The sequence below is a fragment of the Oryzias latipes genome, chromosome 2, assembly GCF_002234675.1.
Source record: "Oryzias latipes chromosome 2, ASM223467v1".
NCBI classification, from domain to species: domain Eukaryota; kingdom Metazoa; phylum Chordata; class Actinopteri; order Beloniformes; family Adrianichthyidae; genus Oryzias; species Oryzias latipes.
In genome coordinates this window covers 3664529-3692412 of record NC_019860.2, presented here as the reverse complement: position 1 = coordinate 3692412, position 27884 = coordinate 3664529, and the positions used below count along the sequence as shown (strand labels likewise).

The 27884-nt window shown below is 41.6% G+C and overlaps 1 protein-coding gene across 1 annotated transcript; it reads left to right on the top strand.

Moving 5' to 3' along the window:
* Positions 1 to 3059: 3059 nt before the first annotated feature.
* LOC101174487 (SH3 domain-binding protein 4-A) lies at positions 3060 to 27884 on the top strand. Its single transcript, XM_020707695.2, has 4 exons — positions 3060 to 4108; positions 5099 to 7368; positions 21939 to 22127; positions 24125 to 27884. Exons 1-4 carry the CDS (start codon positions 3754 to 3756, stop codon positions 24347 to 24349), a joined length of 3039 nt encoding a protein of 1012 aa, XP_020563354.1. The 5' UTR covers positions 3060 to 3753; the 3' UTR covers positions 24350 to 27884.

The window sequence follows — 27884 nt, the reverse complement described above, 5'->3', positions numbered from 1 at the left end:
TTCCAAAACTTCCTGTTTGGAATGTCAGGGGGGAGGGGCCACATAGCCGGTTCTCGTTTACCGTCAATGGTTGAATCAGACTGTTGAACGTCAATGATTGCAACTCTGTTGTCCAAGCATTGAACCCTTTAAGCAACGTCGGTGACACCAATTGTAACGCTTCGACCGTTTATGCGATCAACGTACATAAATCAGCTGATTCTGACTCCGAGAAAAGTGGCTTTGCATCGTTATGCGACACTTGACAGTAAAGTGTTGCATGTGCGTGCAACGACACAAAGACACTTTAGAATCCGTTGGAATAACGTCAATTTCGTAAACGGTTTAAGAGCTACAGCGGTCAATAGTACGTCAACACTCAAGTCAAAGCTCGGGTGTTCAAGGGTTAACACTACACCTCCAGCGTCTTCCTACATACTGCTGTGGAGCGCAGTCGTGCGGGCCCTTATTAACACCCTCATGCCGCAGCTGCTTTTTACGCCTCATGCTACGTTCACACCGACCTCGGCAACGCATGTTCAAGCATCTAATGAAAAATCTATGTAGATGCGTGTATATGCACGTTTCAGGACATTGCAATCCAAACTTTTGCGTTCTTGCATAGCTATTGTTTTTCGGGGTCTACGAACAAAGCGGGCGACTGTTGAATGCGTGTTGAAAGTTAAACCAGTTGAACTTCCACCAATCAGGGACTTTTAAAGGGAAGTGCTAACCGTTTGAAAATTGATCACGAAGAAGAAATTAATAAATTCTGATCCGTGCCTGGCCAGAATTATACGACACCAAGTCTTTTATATATTGGAATAGAAAAGAAAAGATTTGGGAAATTTTGCCCTAAAAGTCTACCAACTGTGGGTACATGTCCTATTGGGTAGCGTCCAGGGTGGACGTCCTATGTTAAAATTGTGTTTAAGAGCCCTCATGCCCAGTGTGGAGGTAGCATTATGTTATTATGTTTAAGAGTGTCAAAATCTAAAGTATCGTAAACTGTCCCATGCGTTTTTGGAGAAGCTTAAAGAACGACCCGTCCTCGTAAATCTTTACTTTACAGCTTTGTCTCAAAGATAAACATTTAGTTTTTTTATGAATGCATTTGTCAGCTTTCGTTTTTATGGAGGGGGTTATAAAAATAAAAGATGAAACCACTTTCAAACTCTTTGTAGTCTGACCAGAACCGCTGTGATCTTCAGCGGACCCCAACTAGGCTTTGATGTGTTACGTTACCACACACACACACACAGATGTGTTTCTCTGCGTACGTTTGTGTTTCCGCTGTGACGACTTAAAGGCTGCAGTTGGCAGATTTGAAGCGGCACTAATGGGAAAGTGATTAGCTCAGCTGCCGGACGCAGTTATTACTGTAATGTTCACCCAGGGATTAGGGGCCTGCCGGCGGGCCGGACAGCCCGGCTGACACGGCGCTAATTAAAGCTGCGGACTCCTGACTGGAACCCGCTGGTGCGTATATGTGTCGGTTTGGGCCCCGCAGCTGTTTGCCGTAGAGCGGCGTCGGCGGATTCCTGCCTCTTCAGCTCTTTCTTCTCCCTCTGAAGTGGAAATTCCTCAATAATGGAAGTGGCGTTGTTTGATGCTGAGAGCGTCTCTGTGATCTCTCAGAAAACATCCTCCAGACCTCCTTTTTCTCCATGGTTTTTTTCATCTGTTTTCATTGATTTCCCCCCCCCACACACACACACACACGCTGCCTCTTACTGAGGGACTCATTTTCTCGCTTCAGAGATCAGATCCTCCAGGAAAATCTTCATTTCTTGACGTTCTGCATCTCACACCGCCCCCAACGCCCACATTATAAGCCTTCCTCCGCTGTGCTTGACGGTTGGATTTTAAGGGGTTTTGTTTGTAAGAAAAGCGCTCCAGAAATGATTAACTCCTTCACGCCGTTTGTAACGTACAGTTTAATCCGCGACTCTACATAATTTAGCATCACCTTCATCTTAAGACAAAAGTTTTTATTAAAACATTGATACAGAATAAAATCATCAACATTTTTTTAAAAATCGTTTTTATATACATATATATTTATTTTACAAGGTTTTTATTTTATTTTAGATTTGTCTTTGTTTTGCCTAATCTCACATTTCCTGTTACATTTTAGTAATAATTCCAGATTTGATGTAAATAACCTTCTATAAAAATGTGGTTTTGTTTTTTTACTGGTTCACTCCTTTATTGCATTTTTGTTAAAACCAAATTAAACCAAACATAAAGCTCAAATTCAAAAAATGTCAATTATGACATCGTGGTTTTAGTAATAGTATCTTTCAAAACTTAACATACAGTATTTTTTTTAGGAATTTGGTTACCCTTACTTTTGTAAAATTTTTAGTTAAGTTAGTTATGGGCTTTTCATTACCTAAATTTGACAATTATATATTGTTTCCTCATTTGTCACCCGAGTTAAATCCGAAAAATAACTCACGATTGGCAAAATCCACAAAGTATGTTAAGGTGGTAAAACTCTTCCATACACACTTTTTAAACTTTTCTTAGACAGACAGGCTCTGTTAAAATAAAGTATCACTGAAAAAAATGTGCGAATTTGCTAAAGACAAACTGCGATATTGCTAGGAATCATTGTATTTATTTGGATTTGGATTCTTCTATTGAATTGTGAACTAAATTTAGGTGAGAGTTACAGAAAAAAAATCAACTTGATCTTCAATTATAGACAAAAAATGTAACATAATATAATAATAAAAGTTGAATCGTCCTCTTTCGGCTTCTCCCATCAGGGGTCGCCACAGCGAACAAGTCGCATGGTAAACTTGGCAATGTTTTACGCCGGATGCCCTTCCTGACGCAACCTTCTCAAACCGGGCTTGGAACCGGCTGAGGTAGAGAAGGGAACAGGGAGCAGCCCGGAGTCGAACCCGGGTTTCACGGACGGAAGGCGCCGCAAACCAGCACGAGCTAAACCGGCTCCCATTATAAAAGTTAAATAATACCACAAATAAATAATAATAAAAGTTGAATAATACCACAAAATGCACCTTTTGTTTCTTTTTCTTTTCTTTTGACCCAAAAAAAGCCAATTTCTGTTTGTTTGTAAACCAATCGTCAGGTGTTTTAGAGTTTTGAAAAGTTCGGAGTTGAGTTCCAGTCTGCTGTGGAGGCTGTGGAACTGGGGAAACGCTCCAACTTTAAAGAGTGGGAGGATCAATTAATGAAAGAACAAGAGAAACTTGATTTAAAGTTCCAATCGAAAATAGACGTTTTATTATTTCTGGGAGGAATACCATAATGACATTTCTGCGAATTGATTTCTTTTTGATGGAAAAAGTTTGTAAAGGCGACAAAAATGGATCTGGGACTTTTGGGAGCTTTGGCAGTGACTAAAGAGCCGCGGCATTATGGGGAAAAAAAACTGCCTCTCCACACATTACAGTTGTAATAAGGATAATCAGTGACAGGACTTTTCCTGCATGCCTCCTCCAATCGGCAGTAATTTGATCAAATCGGCTGCACTAGCGTGCAAACACTCAGGTGTTCACATCACCATTCTGCAGAAGAAAGGTTTATTTTCCTCCAGAAAGGGGTTTAATTTTCAGTTTGGGTTTGTAATACCAGCATAAAAACAGTGTCATAACGACATGAAAGCAGTGTAATCTCTTGACTCCTGTATTTGAACACAATTTGTCCGACTTCTCGATCATCTGAACATGCTGGTTCCAGCTGATCTGTGGGTTTTCGTAGTTCGCCTGCTCTGTATTTTATTGCTCGCCTCTGATCTTCATGGATTTCTTCAGTGTAAATCTTTATCGCTTTTCGATTGTCCCGACAAACCACCGCTCCCTCTTTCCTCTTCGGCACTTTTGCATCGATTCAGAAGAGCCGTTCAGCCAGGGACCTCGTTTTCTGGCAACATTTCTAGAATTGCTCTTGTTTTTATTGATTGTGTATTGTTACAGGTTGTTTTTGTTCCTTTCCAGATTCCAATCCGCCAATGAGCCGTTGGTTCCCGTAGTACCAGCCATGGCTGCCCATCGAATCGTCCGAGCCAACCTTGTCCTCCCCCGCTGCAAGTCCGAGGGGGCACTTATCGACCTCAGCGACGGGGTCACTGGAGCGAGCCTCGGCGATGTCAAAGGTCAGGAAGGGTCAGTGGCTTTAAAGCCGCTTGTATGAATGGGTTTATAAGCAAAAAGCTTCCCTTAATACGACCTGGTTTAGAAAAAAAAGAGCAAATAATATCGTGAATTCATCAAACACGTTTAAAGTAAAGTTGATTTTTTTTTGTAATTTTTTAAAAATGTGTTTCATTTTTTCACTGCCAAAATGAATGGTTTTAAAATATATCCATTCAGAATGAATTGTACATTTCCAAATGGAATTGATTTCAAGTTTTGCCATTGATTGCGAAACCCAGAAGCTGAATCACGAAAAAAAAGTAAAATATTAACATCTGAGAAAAAAACGGGACCGGAAGAAAAGTATACAAATTGATGGCCTCAAAAAAACAAACAAAAAAAAGTCATTTTTTTTCCACTGTAGCCCGATACTGTACTGTGCCTTTGAGCTTAGACATTGCCCTTGCTGCAAACTCAAAAACTCCCCAATCAATAAAAGATGGCCTCACAGTGGGTGAAACCATCAAAAAAAGAAAAAATATCCACTAACAAAACCAAAACACAAGTGTCAAGGACAGCCGAGGGAAGTTTTCAAATTATTATAGGATGGCTACAGCAATTACGGTTCGGCGGCTATTTTGTAGCAAAGTTTGAAATTAGCCAATTTTCACATTTTTGCCAATTATGGGAAATTTTCATCGGAGCAATCCTCACGAAATTGCAGCCGACGGAAGTTTCATTGACCTTTGACCACGGGAAGAGGCCGGCTATCTTTTTTTTTTTTAAATCACCTTTAGTACGTTCTACAGAATTTAAACTCCTCTGAGATTTTCTTTCTTTTAATTTTTTGTGTGTAAAATTCTCGAATAATTGTGTAGGGAGGAACACGAAATTGTCTGCTTAAACAGTCGTAACCTTAGAGTAATTGGAATTGAATGATAGGATGGATGGAAGTGTGGTTGTCTGCGTCTATTGAAACTCTTAGCAAATGAACTATGTTCTCATTTCAGTGCCTTCTCCCAGTGCCTTAAGGCTCGACACCCAAGACTCCTTGGGAGATGCACAAGAAGTGGTCGCTATCAAGGACTACTGCCCCAGTAGCTTCACCACGCTCAAGTTCTCCAAAGGGGACCGCCTCTTTGTTCTGGACACTTCAGGCGGGGAGTGGTGGTATGCTCATAACAACACAGAAATGGGGTACATTCCAGCTGCCTATGTCCAGCCCATCAACTTTAGGAACTCGTCGTTAAGCGACAGCGGCATGATTGACAGTGTTGGGGAGGAGTACGGGTCAAAAGAGTTTGGAGGCCTTGGGGAGTGGATGGGAATAGGTCAGAACTGCAAAGACGTAAGGAACTCTGTGGATCTGATTCTTTTTGACTCCCTTGCCTCCCCGTCGCTGTTCTCCAACACAAGTCCGGTCACAATCAATGACTTCAACAGCTGTCATATCGATAATGACAACTCCACAAGCCCCAACCAGGAAGTAGCATTTCAATTCCAAAGAGACAATCCGTTTTTCAAGAGTAAGCGGTCCCACAGTCTGTCGGAGCTGTCCGTCCTTCAGGCGCAGTCGAATCCAGCCTTACCTTCATCCGGACACTTCTCAGGCCTTCAGGCTCCTTCGCCAGAGCAGTTCCAGAGCAGAGAGGACTTCAGAACCGCCTGGCTAAACCACAGAAAGCTTGCCAGGTCTTGCCATGACCTCGACTCTTTGGGTCAGAGTCCTGGGTGGGGTCAGACGCAGCCTGTGGAGACCAACATAGTGTGCTGTTTGGACAGTAACGGAGGGGTTGTTCAGCTTCCAGACACCTGCATCAGCGTGCACATCCCAGAAGGCCATGTTAGCCACGGAGACCACCAGCAGATCTCCATGAAAGCCTTACTGGACCCCCCTCTGGAGCTGAACAGTGACCACTGCTCAACTGTAAGTCCCGTGGTGGAGATCAAGCTCAGTAACATGGAAACAAAGTCATTCATTACTCTGGAGATGAACGTATCGGTGGCAGTGAAGAAGGACACCTGTCATCCGGCGGAGGTGCTCTGTGTTCGCAGTGACAGTAAGGAAGGCCCCTACATCCCCATCCCCAATGCTTACGTTTACAAGGATACAGTCCAAGTACAACTGGATAGTCTGGAGCCTTGCATGTATGTTGCGGTTGTGGTCCAGTCCCATCGCCTCAGTCACAGTAGGACAGTGTGGGACCAAGTCCAAAGGAAGGTCATGCTGGGCGTTTACGGACCAAAGCACATCCACCCCGCATTCAAGACTGTCGTCGCCATGTTCGGGCACGATTGTGCGCCTAAAACCCTGTTGGTTAACGATGTGGGACACCAAAGCACCTCAACTCCCCCGGTGGCCCTGCAGCTGTGGGGGAAGCACCAGTTTGTGTTGAGCTTCTTGCAGGACTTGCAGATCGGATTGTACTCTAACATGTCCAACTATCAGGTCAAGCCAAGTGAGGGCACTGGCGTGGTCAGGGGGTTTCAGTTAAAGCTGGGAAAGGTTAGCAGGCTCCTGTTCGTGATCACATCCCACGACCCAAACAGCATCTCAGATTTCACTCTCAGGGTCCAGGTCAAGGACGCTCTCGACTGTATCCTGACCCAGTTCTGTGTCCAAACTCCACAGCCACCCCCAAAAGCCGGAGCCAGGGTTACAGGCCAGAGAAGGTTCCTAAAAAAGAAAGAGATAGATAAAATTATTATGTCGCCATTGGCTGTTACCTCTAAATACCCAAAGTTTCAGGAACGGTGCATCACCAGCCTGAAGTTTGGCAAACTGATTAAAACAGTGATCCGGCAGAACAAAAACACCTATCTGTTAGAGTACAAGAAGGGGGATGTTATTGCTCTGCTCAGCGAGGAGAAGATAAAACTACGAGGACATCTGCGGACTAAGGAGTGGTACATTGGATACTACCAGGGAAAGTTGGGCCTCATTCACGCCAAGAATGTTTTGGTACTGGGTAAGGTCAAACCCATTTATTGGTGTGGGCCTGATCTTACAACCACAATGCTTCTGGACCAGATTCTGAAGCCCTGCAAGTTTTTTACGTACATCTATGCGACCGTGAGGATGGTTTTAATGGAAAATCTGGGTAGCTGGAGAGCGTTTGCCGACGCGCTTGGATATAGTAACTTGCCACTGAACTACTTTTGTCGGACTGAACTCGATAATGAACCAGAGAAGGTGGCATCAGTTCTGGAGAAGCTCAAAGAGGAATGTACCAACTTGGAGAACAAGGACAGAAAGTCTTTCCAGCGGGAGCTCATGATGGTAAGATAGCCTTAAAGTGTCTACTATAGACGATTAATAAATGGCAGCGTTTGGGGTATTATTAAGAGTTTGTCCCATTGCCCTTTAGCCAGTTTGAAGCCATAAATATTTGTACCAACTATGGCTGGGCGATACAACCAAAATTTCATCTCCTGATGGAGCTAATGTTGTACCCCTGACACAGCGTTTGGACTCACTTGTTAGTGCTTTACCATCAATCGAAGCTGTACTGGTGATAAATTCAGTTCAGTTTCATTCAGTTTTATTTCTAAGTGCATCGTTAGGACCGTTCAGCGGGCATTGTGCTAAAAAAAGCATCCTTTCTGAGATGGCGCTCCTCATGAAGGAGTACAGGTGATGTTTTTTACCAGCATACTTTACAAATAAGTCAGTGGAGGGCAACTTTGGGGTCTCGAGGACCGCATACCTGCATGTTTTCCAACACACCCTGCTCTGGCATGTTCTAATTGGCTGGACACACGTAAACCAGATAATTGATCATGAGTAGGGGTTGGATATCTGGAAATCAAGGAGACACATCGGCCCTCGATGCCTGGAGTTGCCCCGACAATCCATGCCGGCATTCCTAAATCCATACTACATTCATGCAACAGAAGTTGCCACTGTTTTAGGTACAATGTCAGCAATTTGAAGTTCTTCTTTATCTGCTGCAGATTACTTGAATCAGGTTTTTTTAGCCAATAAGGACCTTCAATGGCAGGATATAACCGGTCCGTGCGTCATTTGGTACCGGGCCGCACAGAAAGAATAAATAACTTCCATTACTTATTTATTTTGGAAATCTGAAATGTTTCATTGTGAAAAATATGCCCGATTATCTGTCTTGACGCAGGCCAAGGCGCTCGTCTCGGTCACGTGATAGGTGACTACTAAAATAAAACCCAGGAACTAGCTAAATGAGTAAAAAACAAACGTGGAAAGTTTCTCTGCCAAGGGGAAAAGGCCCAGCCAGGAGACATAAGAGGAACCTTCCACTCCCAAAAAAGAAAGCTACATTTAACAGACAGTTCTTCATTTTAGCACCATGAGTGTGGGAACGGGAGAGGATGATGACACCTGTGCCATGTACGATGTCATGCCTGTCTAAATAAAAGCTTAGAATTTGCCTTGTCAGGTTTGTGTTCCTCTTTCGTCGTAGTGTTGCTACAATACTTGTCAGCCACATCTCAAAGACCGGTCCGTGAAAACTTTGAATGACATCATAAAGGTCCGTGGTGTTAAAAAGGTTTGGGACCACTGGTCTAGATGACCCAACTCCCAATGTTAACGTGCCTAGGATAGCACAAGGGTTAACCCAGTCGACAGTCGAAAGACTGTCAGCACTGGAGCTGTTGACAGTCTTTCGACTATGCTTTTGTCCACGTCAGAATCAGCGGAATCACATCGATGGCATAAACGATCGAGGAGTTACAGTTTTCAAAAAACATCAGTTATTTAGATGGCGCCGGCGAAATTTTCGGTGTAAAAGGTGTTAATCAATGGTTTCCAATGGTTTCTAAGTTGTTTTAGAGGACTGGTCACATGAGTCCAGGAAATGTCCATACATCAGACTTAAGCTAAAGCCTGCCCATCATGTTAAGCTACGTTCACTCCGGGCATGTGCGGCACGTTCAAGAACGTGCAGAACACGGGTTTACGAACACCTTTTAAGCATATGGTGCTCGCACAGAGCTGTTGCTACCCAATACTAGGGCATGTACTCTCAGTTGGAAAAGGCGTGTTGCAAAATGTCGAAGCAGTGCAAATGAATCTTGCTCCAGACTTTATCTTTCACTATTCCGATATATGAAGGACTTGGTGGCAGAGAATTTAAACAGTTGGCACCTCTGTGTTTTTGAAAGAATGCGACCCATGTGTCACTACCAAATCCCGGTCCCTGATTGTTTGAAATTCATTTAGATCCCGCAAACAGACTTAAAAAGTGTCCCAGTGATTTGTGAACATGAGGGTTTTGAACCCGGATGCCCAAAACACAAATTAATGAGCGTTCACATAGACTTTTTTTGTCACTCAAATGCGCCTTTCCAACCCCAGTGTTATTGTAGTAAAAGAGAAGGCCAGCGTTATCTATGGCACCAATGTTACTTTGTAAACTAATCGATGATCCAAAGTCCCTCTAAAGATACGAGTAGTGTAAATGTATTTGTCTAATTGAAAAGGTCAAACCTGGACTGGTAAAAACTTGGGGTACAAACCCTGTAACTTAAAGGGAATTTCGTTTTAGAAAAGTCTAAGTACCTTATACTGAAAATGACCATACGACGTATCCAGACGTCTCAGGTCAGGACTTTGACTGGGCCACTCCAAAGTCTCAAGCCATTCCAAGCTGGATTTGCTTGTATGTTTTGGGCCATTATCTTGCTGCAGAGCCCAGACTGAGGTCACAAACAGATGGCCAAACATTGTCCTTCAGGATTCTTTGGTAGAATGGCTGAATTCATGGTTTCAATTATCAGCAGGTCTTCCAGGCCCTGAATCGGCAAAACCGCCCCATCACACTACCATATTTTACTGTTGGTATGATGTTCGTTTTCTGAAAATCAATGTTACTTTTAGGCCAGATGTAATGAAATAAGGACCTTCCAAAAAGTTAAACTTTTCTCTCATCAGACCACAGAATATTATTCCAAAAATCTTGGGGGTCATCAAGATGTCTTTTGGCAAAATGGAGACGAGCCTTAATGTTATTTTTGCTCAGTGGACGGTGGAGTCATGAACACTGACCTTAATTGAGTTAAGTGAAGCCTGCAGTTCTTTGGATGTTGAGATCTTTTTTGACCTCTTTGATGAGTCTTCGCAGCACTCTTGGTGTAATCTTGCTCCGCCAGCCTCTCTTGGGAAGGTTCAATACTGTTCTATGCTTCCTCCATGTGTATATAATGGCTCTCACTGTGGTTCGGTGGAGTCCCAAAGCTTTTGAAATGACTTTATAACCTTTTTTCACTCTGATAGATCTCTATTACCGGTACTTTCTTTCTCATTTGTTCCTGAATGTCTTTAGACCTTGGTATGATATCTAGGTTTTGAGGATCTTTTGGTCTACTTCACTTTGTCAGGCTGGTCCTATTTAAGTGATTTCTTGATTGGAGACAGGTGTGGCAGCATCCGGCTTGGGTGTAGTCAGAGAATTTGAACTCAGGTTTGAAAACTCACAGTTAAGTTATGTTTTAGAAGAAGGGGCAATTCATTTTTCACGCAGGTCAATAAAGGTTTTATTGTTTTTCTCCCTTAAATCTGCATTTTATTGTTACTTGTGTTGTCTTTGACTCATATTTAAATGTGTTTGATGATGGGAAACTTAAGAAATTGAGAAATCTTGAAGAGGGGTAAAAACTTCATCGCACCACTGTAGCTCCCCCAAAGATAAAGAGATTTAGCGTAGATCTATTCATCAAAATTGAACAGATAAAAAGGTGGAACCTGAACCGATAAAAACTTGAGGACCATTTTTACAAACCCTGAAACCTGAAATGAATGTTGTTTTGAAAAAGTTTTGATTCATTGTTTGTGTGTGTCGATTTCTTTGATGCTCATTGGTTAAGAAAAACCTTCAGATCCCAGCAGGGGCGGTGGGAACTATCCTGGACACAAACTCTTCAAAAAAAGCAGTTTGGTTTGTTTGTACCTGTAAAAGGTGGCTTGTTTCATCTGTCTCTTGGGAGTTTTGTTGGTTTCCAGCACTGTCTGATTGATTGTTCTGTCCTTGCTTCAAATATATTTTCCTGAGTGGTAGTGTACATGTCCAGTCCCATGAATGGTAAACCACATATCTTCTTACCCTGAGGGGGCTAAAGGGGCAAAGAGCCATCACATGAAAAATGAGAGAGAAAGAAGAGCCTTTAAAGAGAAAGTGTAAAGGCTTTGGATGAAAATAACCCAGGCAAAATAATGCTTGCGGGTTTTCTGTTCTGCCCTCCCCGTGGGAACCAAAGAAGTCCTGAGGCATTTTCCTCCCCATTCTTCATAAAGTACTTGACAAAGTAACCCCTCCCTAAAAGCTGCAGGGCCTAATGAAGTGTGTGTTTGTTGTTGCTGTGCAGGTAGAGGAGTAGCTCACCTGTAACAAACTGTCTCTCTCGTGTTTTTATCCTGTCAGTCTCGCCGTGAACAAAGAGAGCAAGGCAGGCTTTTATGCTTTATGAAAGGCTTTTATTCTGGAAGCCGCACAAAGAGAGCCCACTCTATGTCTGAACCAGGCCTCACTATCAAAGTCCAGCAAGTGGTAAACAAAACACTTCTGTTGCCTTGACAGTTGTTCGGTACGTTACTGGTGAAGTGGTTCCCAAACTGTCTCCGGTTCTGGTCTATGTACTGAAGCAGGATCCTTTACCAGCCTTTGGGTCATCATGGAAAACAGAAGGGATCTCCATCAATAAATTGCAGAAGTATCTGGCTGGCCTGGACTTGTGCATTAGTGCCCGTCTGCTCTGCTTAGGGTTTAGAGTGTGCAACTCTAGGCCTTGATATCTGGAAATCATGCAGACACACAAGCCCTCGAGGGCTGGAGTTGGCTAATCCTATGTACCTCCATTATTAAGGTTAGGTTTAGGTTATATGGAGCTAAGGGGGTGTGATGCTAAACCACAAATATTCTAAATTTCTAATACTCTTTAGGTTAAACATATTCCGAATTTGTTTTTTCTTTCTGAAAGATATGTTAAATGTATGGTTTTCTTTGCGGTTTTTAAATTTTCCACTCCTAAAAATCACAGCTAGTGCTACCATTTTTTAAAATCTTCCATAAAACAGGGTTCAATCGGTTAAACTGTTTCTTGACCTGCATTGGTAGCAGCATTAGCATGTTGCATCAATCACATGCAACGTCAACTAAACAATTTGTACTGCCACATGGTTTGATGAAGTCACTGCGAAACAGTAGGAAGGAAAACTTACAGGAACGTGTGTGAAACTAGCTGAGGTCCTGTTGTATGATTTTAAAATGAACGTTAGCTATGTAGCTAAATGGGAGTATTTTTACTACTTTAGTAATTTAGTTTGGCAACTTTGGGAGTTAGCATGTTGTTTATACTGTGTGCCATTTTAGCTAAAAAAGAAAAAACAACTTGTGTTGCCACCTGGTTTGATGAGGTCACTATAAAACAATAGTAATGAAAACTTAGAGTCACTATTGTAAAACTAGCTAAGGTCCAGCTTTTTGATTTTATCATGTATGTTAGCTATGCAGCTAAATGTACCTAATTTTTACTACTTTGGCGCTTTACTTTAGCTACTTGAGGCATTAGTATTTTGCATCCGCTGTGTGCTACGTTAGCTAAACAACTTGTACTGCCACTTGGTTTAATGAGGTGATTATAAAAAATGCTAGTGAAAACTTGCAGAGACTAATGAAAAAGTAGCCAAGGTGGTACTGTGGTTTTACAACGTACGTTAGCTATGGAGCTAAATGTACTCAGTTTTTACTACTTTTACACTTTTGCTACTTTAGCCATTTTCGTGTTACATCTACTATGATCTACATTAGCTTAACAACTTATACTACCACTTATGAGGTCACAGCAAATTGGTGCGAACAAAAATTGTACAAACACGTACTTTAAAATGTGTGATAGCTATTTAGCTAAATGTAATTTGTTTTTACTGCTACATTACTTTACTTATGGTTCTGCTTCTCTAATTCTGGTTGTGTTTACTGATGTCGTGATTTTGGGGGGTACACGGTGCTCTGTCAAAATATCAGTCTTTTTTTTTCTTTTTACGAGCTGTAAACAAGGTCGGTTGTTATTTTAAATATGTTAATGCAGCTAATGTGTATTGATGTCAGATTTTGTTTTTTACATGTCTCCAACAAGGTTGGGAGTTAGCGTATATAGTCACAGCAACGTTCGTTTTAGCGACATTGGTCAGTTTTTTTATTTGCTACAAACAAGGTTGGGAGTTACAAATATTGTGAATACGCTAACGTGGCTAACATGTATCAGTGTTGAACTTTGTTTTTTTTTATCTTTTAATTTCAAGGTTGGGAGTTAGTCACAGTAACGTTTTTTTAGCGATATCGGTCTAGTTTCAAACTCTGGAAGTGCTGCAACGCTTTAATCAAGCCGGGATTGCTCAAATTGTATTGCTGCTAGATCAACGCACTGTGCCTAATGCTCAAATAATCCCACAGGAACTCTAATCGCATTTGTACATTGACCTAACATTAAAACTGGACGCTCTATCTGTACAAATTGCATTCAGTGCAAAACACATGATCAAACGACCACTTCCAATAAAAAGTTTATGTAAGCATGCGTATATGTGATTTTTGGGCTTCTGTGTTCAAAACTCTCGTTCATGCGTCTCTATGCAAATTTTTTAGGTCCCTTTTCGTACAAAACATGCAGCAATTAAATGCAGATAAAAGTTAAACCAGTTAAACTTTGACCAATCAGGGACTCGGATTTGGAAGTGACGTATAAGTAGCGTCCTTTTCAATACACGGAGTGACCAACCGTTTGAAAATTGATAGTGAAGGAGAAATTATTAATTGCGATTTGTAATTGCGTCTGGAATTGCGTCTTTCGTATATTGGATTAAAGCTGGTAGAGAAAAAGCCTGAAGCAGGATTCACGAAATTCGGACCGCCATGACCCTCCTCCAACTGTGGGACATGCGCTAGTATCGGCTAGCATTAATCCAGTGTGAATACCGAATGTAGCATGGTAGAAGTGAAAGCTTTGGGTTTGAGCAACGGTTTCCCTCCTTACGGGGCTGCCTAAACTCCCAACTTACTGCTTTGCAGCTGTTGATCTTCCAGCATAATCCCCCCCCAAACTTTCCCATCTCTTTGAGTGTGAGCGGGCATTAGCTGAACTGTAGCACCACAAACAAAGCTAATCTAGTCCTTGTTTTCGTCTGCGCGACCACACGCGTGTTGACATAATCGGCCTACTGTGAGGCAGGATCACAGTGTCTCTCCTCATCCTATTGCGAGGCAAAGACAGTAAATTATACATTAGCGACACAATAAAGCCTTGTAGCTGCTAACAATAAAAACGGGTTGTGTTGTTGAAACGCCAAGGATTTGACGGTCTTTGTTTTTGGCCTGAATGGAATCAAATGAAAGTGCTCCAGCGGATGGAGCGCTCCAGTTTCAGGGTTCACGGCTCTCCGGGCCGCCAGGTGTTCCCGCCTGAAAAGTGATCAGCCGTAGATCGCGACGGACTCAGATGCTCGGGGTGGGGGGGCATCCGACACCGCCTCGGCAGATCCTTTAACGGCGCGCATCGAGTTACAGAAGGCAGGGAATGAATTGAGACCGCTTGTGTGTGGCAGTGCACAGGAGTGCTCTTCAATAATAGATCTGTTAGGTAGAAGAGATGAGGACCCCCCTCCACATCTGAAACCAGGAGGCTAATACTCAACAGGAGCAGAGACAACACACGTTCCCGATAGCAGCTTTTTAATTTAGCAGTAAGCTGAGTCTGAGCTACTCAGACATCCATTATTTCCTCAAATTGAATCTTACAGATGCTGCTCTAAATTCAACAGATGAAACGACACGTCTGCTGTGTTTTTGTAACATTTTAGACATTTATAAAGATGCCTTAAGTCCCACTACGCTCACTTTTCGATCTATTGTCAAAGTGTTCCCAGTGGTCTTTAAGCCAAGGTCTTGTGTCCCATCGGATCAATTTACTCAAGTTTTAACTCTTAAATTGTGTCTGGGTCAAAATTGACCCGTTGGGTGTACGAGTTAAAGTTGTTTATAATTTTTTTTCAATTGACCCATTCTTAAGGGGTCAATAATTACACGGACACAATATAAGAGTTAAAACTGTTTTTTAAGTTGTTTTTGACCCGTTTTCAAGGGGTCAATTTTGACCCAGACACAATGTAATAGTTAAACACATTGTAAACTTGAAAGAACGGTGGGGGGTGAAAACAGATTTAAATTTGAAAAATTACTGAAAACTTAATCAATCCTTAACAGAAGACAGTATTCTAATAAAAGCACATCATTTGTATATCTTCTATTTTGTTGTTGTTGTTTTTTTTCAAATTTTCACTTTTGAGCCCAAAATTACAGTTTCAATTCCATCTTTTCATTTTTAGAGTAGAACATTGACCGTATGAGAGAACTGGAGCGAGCGATTGTGACACCATCCATAGAAAACCCTTTACTTCCTGTTCTAACCAAACGAAGTCTATATGGACAGCACCATGTTAAAGCCAGACGACACCAGTTAGCTGTGATTGGTCCGAGTCGGTCTGAGTCGTTGTTACTATGGCAACCACTCTCACCAATTAAGAGTGAGCCTTTGGAAGGCCACACCCCTATAACTTAATAATTTAAAAGAGGGCGGCAAGTGGCTCAGGCGGTAGAGCAGGTTGTCCAGTGACTGAAGGGTTGGTGGTTCGATCCCCGCTCTCCCCAGCCAGCTGTCGTCCCCCGAGCGCGGGTCGCCTGCAGCTCACCCCCACCCCCAGGGGAGGGGTCAACTGCAGAGAACAATTTCCCCATTGTGGGATAAATAAAGTAAACTTTATTTTTTCCTTTTCTTAAAACTTATTTTTGACAATTAAGTTGTTTTTTTTTAAGCTGAACGACTACAGGCCGGTCGCCCTTACATCTCATGTCATGAAGACGCTGGAGCGGCTGGTCTTGCACATCTCCTCTTTACCCTCTACACCACCGACTTCCACTACAACTCTGATGCTTGCCACCTTCAGAAGTTCTCGGATGACACAGCAATTGTGGCATGTATCAAAGAGGGTGAGGAGGGGGAGTACAGACAGCTGGTGGAGGACTTTGTGCACTGGAGCCAACGAAACTGCCTCCACCTGAACACATCCAAGACAAGGGAGATGGTGCTGGTCTTCCGTCGAACACCTGCTGAGCCCATCCTCATTGGTGGAGCAGAGGTGGAGGTAGTGGATAACTACAAATATCTTGGAGTCCTCCTGGACAAGAAGCTGAACTGGTCGGTAAACATGGACTCCATACACAGGAAGGGGCAGAGCAGGTTGTACTTTGTAAAAAGACTCGCCTCTTTTAATGTCTGCTCAGATCTCCTTTTGATGTTTTATCATTCTATTGTTTTAAGTGCCCTGTCCTATGCAGTGGTGTGTTGGGGGGGTGTGTGCGAACAAAAAGGACATAAAAAAACTGAATCGTCTGGTCAGGAGTGCAGGCTGTGTGGTGGGGCGGAGCCTGGAGACAGTGGAGGTGGTGGCAGAGCGGAGGATGCTGTCCAAACTGGACAGCATCCTGAAGAACACTGGTCATCCCCTACATGGACTCTGTAGTGACCAGAGGAGCGCATTCAGCGACCGCCTTCGCTCTCTGCCATGCTCCACAGAAAGACTCAGGAAGTCCTTTGCACCGAGTGCAATTAGACTGTTCAATGCTGCTGGGAGGGGAGGGGGCATGAGGAGGAGTCACTAAACGGGCATCTACTTTTTACCACTTTTATGCTTTTGCTTTTACTTCTTCTATTTTGTTTTTATTGCTCTTATATTTTTATTCCTTTTATTCTGTTTTTAGTGGGTGTGACTATTTTATGATTTTATGACTATTTATTACTCAACTACTTTAAACTTCTATTGAATGTTTGTGTATTTGAGCAGCATCGGATGGATATGCAAGTTCCCTCGGGATTAATAAAGTACTCTATCTATCTATCCATCTAAACTTTACTATACAATAAATGTGTTGTTATTTTTAGGATATGGGTTTTTTTGATCATCTTTTCTTCAAATCCGTCTAAAAACTCCTTCATCTGTGTTGAGCTTTGTTGTTTTCTCCGTCTGAAGCTTTTTGGAAGGCGCCGCTCATTTTCCTGACAAGCGTCTGGTCAGCTGTCAACTCCCTCTGTCTGCTTCAGGGTTTCCTGTAGGTCCCTGCTGCTGCTGCTGCTGCTGCTGCTGTCGGCAGACTCTGCTTTTTTCTATTTTTAAATCAGATTGCGCCGGTAGTTAACGAGCTGGAAGTAGAGATCCACAACAGGAGAAGTGAGCCGTGTTGCTGCAGTTTCTCTATGCTGTTACGCATCTGCTGTCTGTCATCAGAAACGCTGCCTATTTTCAGTCTATTTCTTCCTTTATTCACACCCCAAAAAAAAAAAAAAGCAGTTTCGAGTTCAGCCTCCTGCACTACACCAAACTGCAAAGGGCTTTGGGAAAAGTGTGATCAATAAACAGTAAATTGCTGGAACTTAACTGAGTGGGCTGTTTGTAAAATTGCTTGAAAGCACTAAGAAGCTCTTTTCGACCGTAAAAACGCCTTATTCTTTCTTCATTTCTTCATTATTTCTTCGCGGCTGTGTAGATGCAACTCGGCGTCTATCTTCTTCGCTGGTATGTGTGCTCAGCAAGGCAGTTGTGTTTGAGCGCCCCAAGTTGTGTTTTACTGTAACTTCAGAAGCTCCAGACACGTGAGCAAAAGCGCCATTCTCATTGTTCGAATAGATTTCGACGCGAGGTGTCAAAAAAAAAAACGAACCCGAGGCGTTTTTTTGACGCGTGGCGTTTTTCCGCGTCGGTGTGCACACTCACATTGGTGCCCTTTGTTTAGTCACGAGGCGTTAAACGTATTCATCCTGGTGTGAACGGGCCTTAAGGGTGGGGTCATCTAAGATTATATAAAGTTATAAAGAACTCGCCTGGAAATAAGCACATGAGTTGTTAAGAAGGGGTTTGATGAACTTTTAAAAGATGATACAATAACAGCCTTTCTTTTGTAAAGCACGGTGGTAAACTAATCGTAGTTCGGATTTGTACTGCAGTCTTTTCCAGGAATAATGAAAACTGTTGGTTTTAATCGTAGAAATAAATTGTGAAACAGCCTTTCCAATTTCTTAGGCATGGGGGTGAGCTAATCATGGTTTGGACTTGAGCTGTAGTCAGTTCCAAAAATAAAGAAAACTGTTGGTTTCAAATTTGTGTTTCGAACTCCATTTAAGTTAAATTTAAATTGGCCTTTTGTGAAGTCTCAGGGACAGGGTAGGACTAAACTTGCCCTGACTGAAAAATTCTGAGGCTTTACATTGACCCAGTTTGCCCCGAAGGCCCAAAACAACAGCTGACAGAGTCCTTAAGAAAGGTCTTAAGCGCCCAGCTGGTGCAGTCTGAGCTCTTCCCACAGGTTCTGTGAATGCTCTCGCACTTTTTTCACGGTACATTGCCTGACTGTGCTTTCTGACCTGCTGACCTTTATTCGGAAGCTGGAAGTCCTCCCTGCTTCCTGCTGAGTTTAATCTCTTCTAGTGGGTTTACATACACCTGACCGCGTTCATTTACAGAACATACAGACTGGCCGGGTCACGCCGGGCTGATCACCTCTATTTAGCCTGTACTTAGACCGAAAAACGTGTGTGGAGTCTGAATCAGCCGACGCAGGATGGCGTCGGTCCAGTAAGCCGGTCAAACGGAGGTCCAAACGTAAAACAAGGCAATCGGGATCATTAACTTGTTTTTGTGGTTTAAAGAGAGTTTATGAGCTTTGCAAGACCAATCCTCTTTGCTGCATTGCATCACGGCATGTTAATAATTCATGAATGGGCCCCAGTGGTCAGGTTACTGGTTTTCCAGGAGCGGCCCTGTGGAATGTTTACACCCCAGGTTACCGTGTTTAGGTTTGAGTCCATGCTACATTGTTGACCATTATTTGGTTTTTGGAGCTAGGGGTGTGACGATAACCGCATCACCGCATCACGGTGATGACCTCATCACCGCACGTTTTTTTTATTTTTGGAAAGTTTTTTTTTTGGAAGGTTCTGCATATGGTGCGTGATTGGAACTATAATTAACACATTAAACACATTCATCTTTGCTGATAATTTACTTTTTCTTCCAGTCCTGTGTCCAGGCTTCTGGGGGAAACCCAGAGGATTTTGTGTTGGGGGGGGGGGGGGGGGGGGGGTTATTACTGTTCTCCTTCACTCCTTGACACCAAACATGAACGCGCGCTGTTAGATTTCCATGAATATCACTACATGTTTTGTTTGGGAACTATTTTGTGCAGCGCAAAGTTACGTGTCTGTATAAACAAAGGCGGAGCCTCCTGCCCCGCGTTCTTCATGAGTGTCAGGCTTCATGGCTACCGGAAAGGTGACAAAGTGTCTGCAGTCTCGTTTATTACTGGGCAATATATAATATTCTGAGAAGATGTCTGTACCAAAGAGCACAGGTGAAGGATTGCATGTAGCTCGAAAGCGGTCCGCTGCATAGGAATCAACACCCCCCCCCAAAACACGTGTGTGCGCTGCTTCCTTCTAAACATGCAGCGCGCTGACACACATACACATAATCATTCTACAACACCTATATAGTTAGTTCATTAGTTAGATAGGTAGTAGTTAGTTGTTACTGTTATTTGTTAATAAAGGATACTGCCTTGTAATTGCATTCATTTGCGTCGAGCTTGTGGGCGATTTTGTGTTTGGTGGTGGTGGTGGTGGGGGGGGGAGTGGACACCGCACCCCCCTGCTGGTTCATCTCACTGTCACTGCTCTATTTGGAGCTCAATTCTTTACATTTTGAGATGTACACAGCACTTTGTCAAGATGTGTTTGTTTTTTTCACGAGTTTTAGAAAAAATATGCTAACGTGTAGCTGTGTCGAATAGTTTTTTTTTACATATTACTATCAAGCTAGGAAGTTAGCAAAGGCACAGTAATGTTTGTTTAGCGGTATCAGTCTGTTTATTATGTGTTACAAACAGGGTTATGAGTTACAGGTATTGTGAATTTGTTAACGTGTGGCAGTGTTGGACTTTTATTTTAATTTTTTACATGTTACTTTTAAGGTTGCGAGTTAGTGTAGTTATAGTAATGTTTGTTTTTGTGTTATTAGTCTGATTTTGTTTTTACATGTTGCAAACAATGTTTGGTGTTATTGTGAATACAGTAATGTAGCTAATGTGTCGCAGTATTGAACTGTTATTTTACGTGTTACTATCAAGCTAGGAATTTAGCAAAGTCACAGCAACGTTTGTTTTAGTAGTATCAGTCCATTTGTTATGTGTTACAGAACAGGGTTGTGGGTTACAGGTATTGAGAATATGCTAAACAGGGCTAACGTGTAGCGGCGTTGAACTGTTTTCTTTCCCCCCCACATGTTACTATGACGTTTGGGAGTTGGTGTAGCCACAGTAATGTTTGTTTTAGCAGTATCAGCCTGTTTTTTTATGTGTTGTTAACCAGGTTTGGTGTTATTGTTAATAAGCTAATGTGGCTAACGTGTTGTTGGACTGTTTTTTTAAACATATTGATCAAGATTGTGTGTTAGAGTAGTTACAGTAAGTTTGTTTTAGTTGTATCGGTCTGTTTTTTGTGAATAAAGTTGGGTGTTATTGTAAATATTCCAACGTGACTAACGTGAAGCAGTTTTGGACAGTTTTTTTAAAAGATACTATTAAGCTTGGGAGTGTAGTTAGAAGTAATGTTTGTTTTAGTGGTATCAGTCCGTTTATTATGTGTTAAACGGTGTTAATTAACATTAGTGTTAATGTGCTAACGTGGCTAACTTGTACCAGTTTTGACTGTTTTTTTTTTTACATGTTGCTATTAAGCTTGGGAGTTAGCATAGTCACAGTAACATTGTTAGTATCAGACAGTTTTTTATTGTGTTGCACTTAAGGTTGGAAAAAAATATTACAATATGTAAAATTGTAAATATGCTAACATGGCTAATATGTAGCGGTGTTGTTGATTTTCTGTTATTATCAAATTTGGAGCGAAGTCACAGTAACGTTTGTTTTAGCGGTATTATTTTTAGGGTTGCAAAAAATGTTAGATGTTTTTGTTAATATGCTAATGTGGCCATTGTGTAGAAGTGCCGGACTGTTTTTTTAAACGTTTTTAAGGCTGTGGGTTAGGTTAGTTACAGTAACATTAGTTTTAGTTGTATCAGTCTGTTTTTTTTTTGCAAAACAAGGTTGGGTGTTTTTGTAAATATGCCATTGCGGCTAACGTAGCAGTGGTGTACTGTGTTTTTTTATTACATGCTCCTATCAAGGTTGGGAGTTGGCATAGTCACAGGAACATTTGTTTTAATGGTTTCAGTCTGTTTTTTTACATGTTGCTGAGAAGATTGGGAGCGATAGGTATTGTAAATACTTAAGCGTGGCTACTGTTTTAACTGTGGCTAACATGTAGCTTGTTACAATTATGTTTTAGAATTACTGTGAACTCAGTCAATAAACTCTGACTGACTTATAACTTTTGTCTCGCTCAATGTGCCTTTATATAAGATGGTGCGCGAAAAAGGTCTATTCTTCCAGCCCCTTTTGTACTTGAGAGAATTGATTTCTTTTAGTGAAAAACAGTAATATTTTGCTTTTTTTTTTTACTTTTAAAAATCAAAAATATCTGGTATAGTAGTATTTTGGTATGGTAGTGTTATCCTTTTTGATCAGGTCAGACTAAATGCTAATGCTGTTTGTGATTAACTCAGCCACATTTTCTTTGATCTGTTTGTATCCACTTCCTCCACAATCCGTCCAAACAGAAAAAGTAAAAACAAATGTCTTGAGAATCTATCTACAAAATTCTCTCCATCTTTTCATCCAAAACACCTTATTTGTCTTCATTTATCCCTAAATTCAGGCGCTGTTGAAGATGGACTGTCAGGGACTGGTTGTTCGGTTGATCCTGGATTTCGTCTTGTTGACCACAGCGGTGGAGGTGGCACCAAGATGGAGGGAGCTGGCTGAGAAGATGGCGCGGGTGTCAAGGCAGCAGATGGAAGCGTACGAGGCTCCACATCAGGACAGGAATGGAGTACTGGACAACGAGGTGGGAGAACGTTTCGTTTCAGGCTTGATCACAACAGGCTAGATGGGGCAAACGCGTACGGGATACGGAGGTGACGGAATAGTTTTTTGACCGCCCAATGAGCTCCTAAAGCAAAAGTATACATACACATTCATTTCTTTTGACAAATTGCGAATGACAGGTTGTAATGATTATTTATACATCACACAAAGATAATAAGTAAGGGGTATGTAAGAGGAGACATCCATCTAGTCGTAAGGGCAGCTACGACTAATACTTTACCAAAGACTAGAGCGTAGTGTGAAGGCACCGTACAACACCATCATCCACATGGCATAAGTGCGTGCAACTTCTATTACCTTTAAGAATATTTCGCAATCCACTTTTTACACGCACAACTATCCATTTTCGATGAGCCTCAAGGGAAGACACCTGCCATAAAATGCCGTAAGAGGCCCAGACCTTCCTCTTCACAAAAATGTCATCCAGCGCAACCTCAAGGTGCTCCCAGGCCAAAAACAGACATAATCCCTTCAGGGTGTCAGGGGTGTTACCAAAGCCTAGAGAAGCCAGTTGACGCTGCTCTTCTTCCCAAAACTCAAAAACAAAAATGTCTACCATGTTGTTTTTTTTGGCTGTTAATAGCCAACATATGTTGGGCTCTTTATACTATGGTCACAAATACAACTGCCGCTGTGCAATGAGTAGACATTGGCAGAATCTTCAAGACTAGCTGCCGCCGGCTGATTTTTTTTAAAATCGTCGGCGTGGTCATAAATTTAGATGACTGTCAGTCATTCTAAAATTGGGCGGCCACAGGGGGGATGCAGCCGGATAGGATGATGTGTAAATGTGTCCAGATGGCAGCCGTCCATATCACGGGTCTACAGCCGCCGGATGGCCTGGAGCTATTGGGAGGTTCATAAATTTTCCGAGCAAAACCCTGCGCTGCAACCACGGCTTCACCGGACAACTCCTGTTTCCTCACCGTTCTTGTGCACACTGCTTTTTTATTATATATTTATTATAGCAGAAAGCACAGTGTTCTGTCTTCTTCGTGTTCTTCTCAGCATCAGACGCAATTCGTCAATCTCTGATTCGCCGTGGTGGTATGAAGGGCATGATGAGTTTGGTGCAGCATCGATGCCGTCTCCCCATTTGGTCTCACAGTGGCCAAGATTGCCAGATTGACGCCTGGTCATCACCAGGGCCCCCAGCCCATGTCAACAGCCCTCATTGACAGCCACCGTCCGATTTCTAACAATCAGATGGTGGCAGTGGGACAGCAACACGGGGGCAAGGTAGATGACTATCTGAAATCGACCAATCATTAGATGATTTTGGGAATGTTGGAGATCCTCCCATCAGTCAATTATTCACTGCCACTGTCACTGGACTGCCATTGCGCAACCTCCAAATGTATCCGGTCGGCCGGATATCGTCCGGTTGGCATAAACATTTAAATTTTTTTAACATTTTTTTTTTTTTAAATTTTTTCCTCTGAAGCCAGCACGTGGTGTGTAAAAATGCAACTGCTTCCTTGTGCAACTTCGGCCACCTGCCGAAGTTGCAGAAAAAATTGCATTTAGCTCGCCGCATGGTGGCATTTTGTGATAAGTGACTGTAGTGTTAGAGATAAAAAAAATTTGGTTTGATATCCATTCAACCTGAAATACTTTCCCTGGGGTACTATTTAGAATCGATTACTTTTGTCTGTGAACAAATATTACGTAGAATTCAGTATACTTACAGTTTAAATTTAAGAAAAAAGGCAAAAACAGGATGTTCAACCTTGGTCTTCCGTGTCTGCCACCGTGATCCTTTAGGCTTTATCTTAGGCCAACTTACTGCTTTTTAGCTGACTCAGTAAATTATGAAAATGGGTTTTCAGATTTTTGGTCATTTATCAACATGTAGGAAAGGTCAGGGTGGTAGATCTCCAGTGCCGGGGTTTGACCCTACTGGTGTTCGGACAGTTCACCGAAATAATCCCACCTTTCTCTGCCCCAACTCCTCAGTCAATGTGGAAACCGGCTTACGACTTCTTGCTGACGTGGGCCGCCCATATTGGGGACAGCTACCGAGACGTGATCCAGGAACTCCACTTGGGCCTGGACAAGATGAGGAATCCCATTACCAAGAGGTGGAAGCACCTGACGGGGGCGCTCATCCTCGTCAACTGCCTCGATACCCTACGAAGTGCTGCCTTCTGTCCTATTGGATATGGAGACTTTGCTGTCTGAACCCATTTTTTTAGTACATTGAGGTCAATCCGTTTATGATAATAGGAATGGTCTTTTCAAGAAGTCTGGTTAATCGGTGAACTTTAGGTCTGATCTGTTCCAAGTCCTTCATGAGTTTATGGTTATTTCAGAGAAATACCAACATTTCAATAGTGTAAAATCTGTCTTTTACTTGATTTTTCCAAGCGTTTCCTTCTTTTTTTGTCTGCCTACACTTTGCTATCTGGTTGTTTTACATTTCTTTAACATTCCCCTCATGCCTCACATTCGTCTTCCTAGAGTTTTTTCTCTTTTTCACCTTAAAAAAACATCAGACACCTCAGTCACTTAGCACTAAGAAAAAAAACTATCTCTCAGTGGCATCTCGAAAAGTTGGTAGGACTTTTTGTTTCATCCATAAAAGGCAGATTTTTTTTCAATAGTAACTTTTTTTGTCAAATCTTGTGGGATTTTTCATGACTGCTTAGATGCATTGGAAGACATCTGTATTCGCATTAAGAGTGTAGCTACGTACACACCTAAGATGTGCATGAAGGCTTGTTCTTGGACGTGCTTTTAGCATACAGTGGTGCTACCTGATACTAGGACCTGCGCCTACAGTTGGCTTGGCGCGAAATGTCTAAACGGTGCAAATCTTGCTCCAGGCCTTTTCTTTCACAGCTCTATCCCGGTATATGAAAGACTTGGAGTCATAGAATTCCAGTCAGAAATTAACTGCAATTATCAATTCGTCCTTCGTGATCAATTTCTCAACCATTGGCACTTCTGTAAATTAAAAAGGACGCAACCTGTACGTTACTATCAAAGCCGAGTTTGGTCAAAGGTCAACTGGTTTAACTTTCAACATTATTAGGCAAGCTTTTTATCCAAAGAGCCAAAAAAGAGTTGTAGAAATTTGCGTAGCTACTTTTGAATGGGTAATGTGGTCTCTTGAGTGCACATTTTCAAGTCCGGTGTGAAGGTAGCATCAACGACTTGAACATTTTTTGTCTGTGGTCGGTTTCAATGAAGCCAACTTAAAGCCAGCTTTTACGCTCTGTTATGATAGGAAGTGACATCACCGAACAGTTGCCTTTGCTGAAATGGAATCAAAGGCGGTGCAAACAAGCCCGGGAGGTGTTAGAGCCAGTTACATCTATTGAATAAACCGATAATCATTACAATAGTAAAGGGTTAAATGATAATCTCGGACATACGATTCTAAAACTAACCTCCAGTGGTCATTTGCGAAACTGCGACATTTCATACTACAGGCCTTAGCAATGGTTGGAGCAAACCCCTTTTAGGAAATGCTGAGGTTTTGACGACACAATTAACCCATTAACACCTTACGTATCTACATTCTACATTCAAATTTTCGTAACCCTTTAGCCGTTTACGCAATTATGGTAATATGAGCAGATTCTGAGGCGGAGAAAAGCAACTTTGTGCTAAAATGCAACACTGTACAGTTTTGAAGTGTTTATGCAATTAATGTAAATCAGCTAAACACGGAAAAAGAGTTTTTATAGTAATTTTTTATCCGTTTACGTAATTAACGCAATTTGATCAGAGTTTTCCCTAACATGCAACACTTTATAACTGTGAATTGTTAACGCAATTAGCATAAATCAACTGATTCTGATGGGGAAGAGAAAACTTTTTCGTAACTTCTAAACCGTTATCGTAATTAGTGTAACTTGAGCGGATGCTAATTCAAAGACAAGCAACCTTGTGCTAATATGCAAAACTTTACAATTTTAAAGTTGTTTAGGCAATTTTTGTAAAACCGCTGATTCTGACACGGAGAAAGGCGTTTTTTATTGTAATTCTTTGTCCGTTTACACAATTAACGTAATATGTGCGAATTCTGAGGCAGAGAAAAGTGACATTGCGCTAATATGCAACACTTACACATTATTACATAATTAGCATTAGTCAGCTGTTTGTGACACGGAGAAATGCTTTTTTACCGTAACTCTTACAGATTTCGACACAGCGGAAAAATATTTGTACCGACATGAACATTAGTAAAGTGTTAGCAACATTTTACGTTAGTACAGGGTTAGCAACATTTTATGTTCGTAAAGGGTTAGCAACTTTGGACGTTCGTAAAGGGTTAGCAACGTTTTACGTTCATAGAGGGTCATCAACATTTTACGTTCGTAGAGGGTTAGCAACAATTTACGTTTGTGAAGGGTTAGCAACGTTTTACGTTCGTAGAGGGTTAGCAACATTTTACGTTCGTAAAGGGTTAGCAATGTTTTACGTTTGTGGAGGGTTGCGCTAATATGCAAAGCGGTTTTTCTCCCAATCGGAATCAGATGATTGAAATCGCGTAAGAACATGTTATTTAGGGGTTGCCTGCGACATCTCCGGTGTTAAAAGTTTAAATACCATCGTTTTTGTGTAATTTTAATCATTCCTATTGATTTCAAACAATTCTAACTTGAGACCATTGAGGTGAAAAAAGTTCTTGAAACCAGGCTGTAAGTATATTTCTGTTGCATGAAAATGTTACAATAGATTTAAAAAAGGAAGGACTTCCAGCAGTTTGAGGTTATCATCTTATACGCTTTCTGATATTCAGATCCTCCAACCGTCCAAGTCCATCAGAAGACCCAAGTGTTACTAGTGGGCTTCAGTGGACTTCATATCGTCACCTTTCAACAAAATAATCCAAAATACTCTGGAAAAAGAGAATTTATTTTATTGTTGTTGAGGTTGAGTTGAAAACAACTGGACGCTCCAAACGGAGATTTTTGTGTGTGTTGAGACTGAACAGCCTTGCAGTATGTCCAAAGATTTCATCGCAATAGCCTGAAAGTATGAACTGGTTTCCTATTTGAACAAGCAGACAAAATGTCTATTTCATTTTTTTTATTGTAATAAATGCTACTTTTTTTGCTTGATTCTTTTATTCAAGATCCATTTCAGACCAGAAAATCTCAATATCTTTTCTCTCACTGGCAAGTTGATACCAAATGAAATCAGTTTAAACTTCTTGATCATTTTTGTAATTTTTATTTTTTCACTTCATATTGTTTTATGTTTATCGCTACACAAATTCTAGCTTTAATGTTTTAACACATCTGTTTTCAAAAACACAGTGTGATGGTGTGTGATGGTTCAGTAAACTCTCTAATGCAGTCTGACACTTTGCCACTAGATGGCCCCCCTTCTACATAATGGATCTTTTAGGAAAATGGGGAAAACTTTACAAAATCAAAAAAGTTTTTTTTTTTGGGTAAAGACTATTTTAGTTTGTATTTTTCCAGCTTTTCTTGTTTGTTCTTGTATTTTCTTGGGTTTGTGACCACTGCAGTGTTTGGAATATAACCACGTGCTGAACAAATTTCTATATTTGTACTGAACGCCAGACGAGTATTGATATATTTATAGGTTGATGTTGTATCAGCTGTCGGTCGGAAATCTTATCAGTGTTTTTCCTTAAAAAGTATCAATAAATCAGAGCTTTAAAAAAACAGAAATATGTTTGTATCCATCAAATTCCTAAACACATTTGTTACTGTATCTGTTGTGCTGCAACATTATC

Excerpts from the sequence above, each read along its gene's own strand:
- LOC101174487 (XM_020707695.2), top strand. The coding sequence starts at position 3,754 with ATGGATTTCTTCAGTGTAAATCTTTATCGCTTTTCGATTGTCCCGACA. Across the intron at positions 4,109-5,098 it reads GAGCCTCGGCGATGTCAAAG|TGCCTTCTCCCAGTGCCTTA; the intron begins GTCAGGAAGGGT and ends TTCTCATTTCAG. Across the intron at positions 7,369-21,938 it reads TCCAGCGGGAGCTCATGATG|GCGCTGTTGAAGATGGACTG; the intron begins GTAAGATAGCCT and ends CCCTAAATTCAG.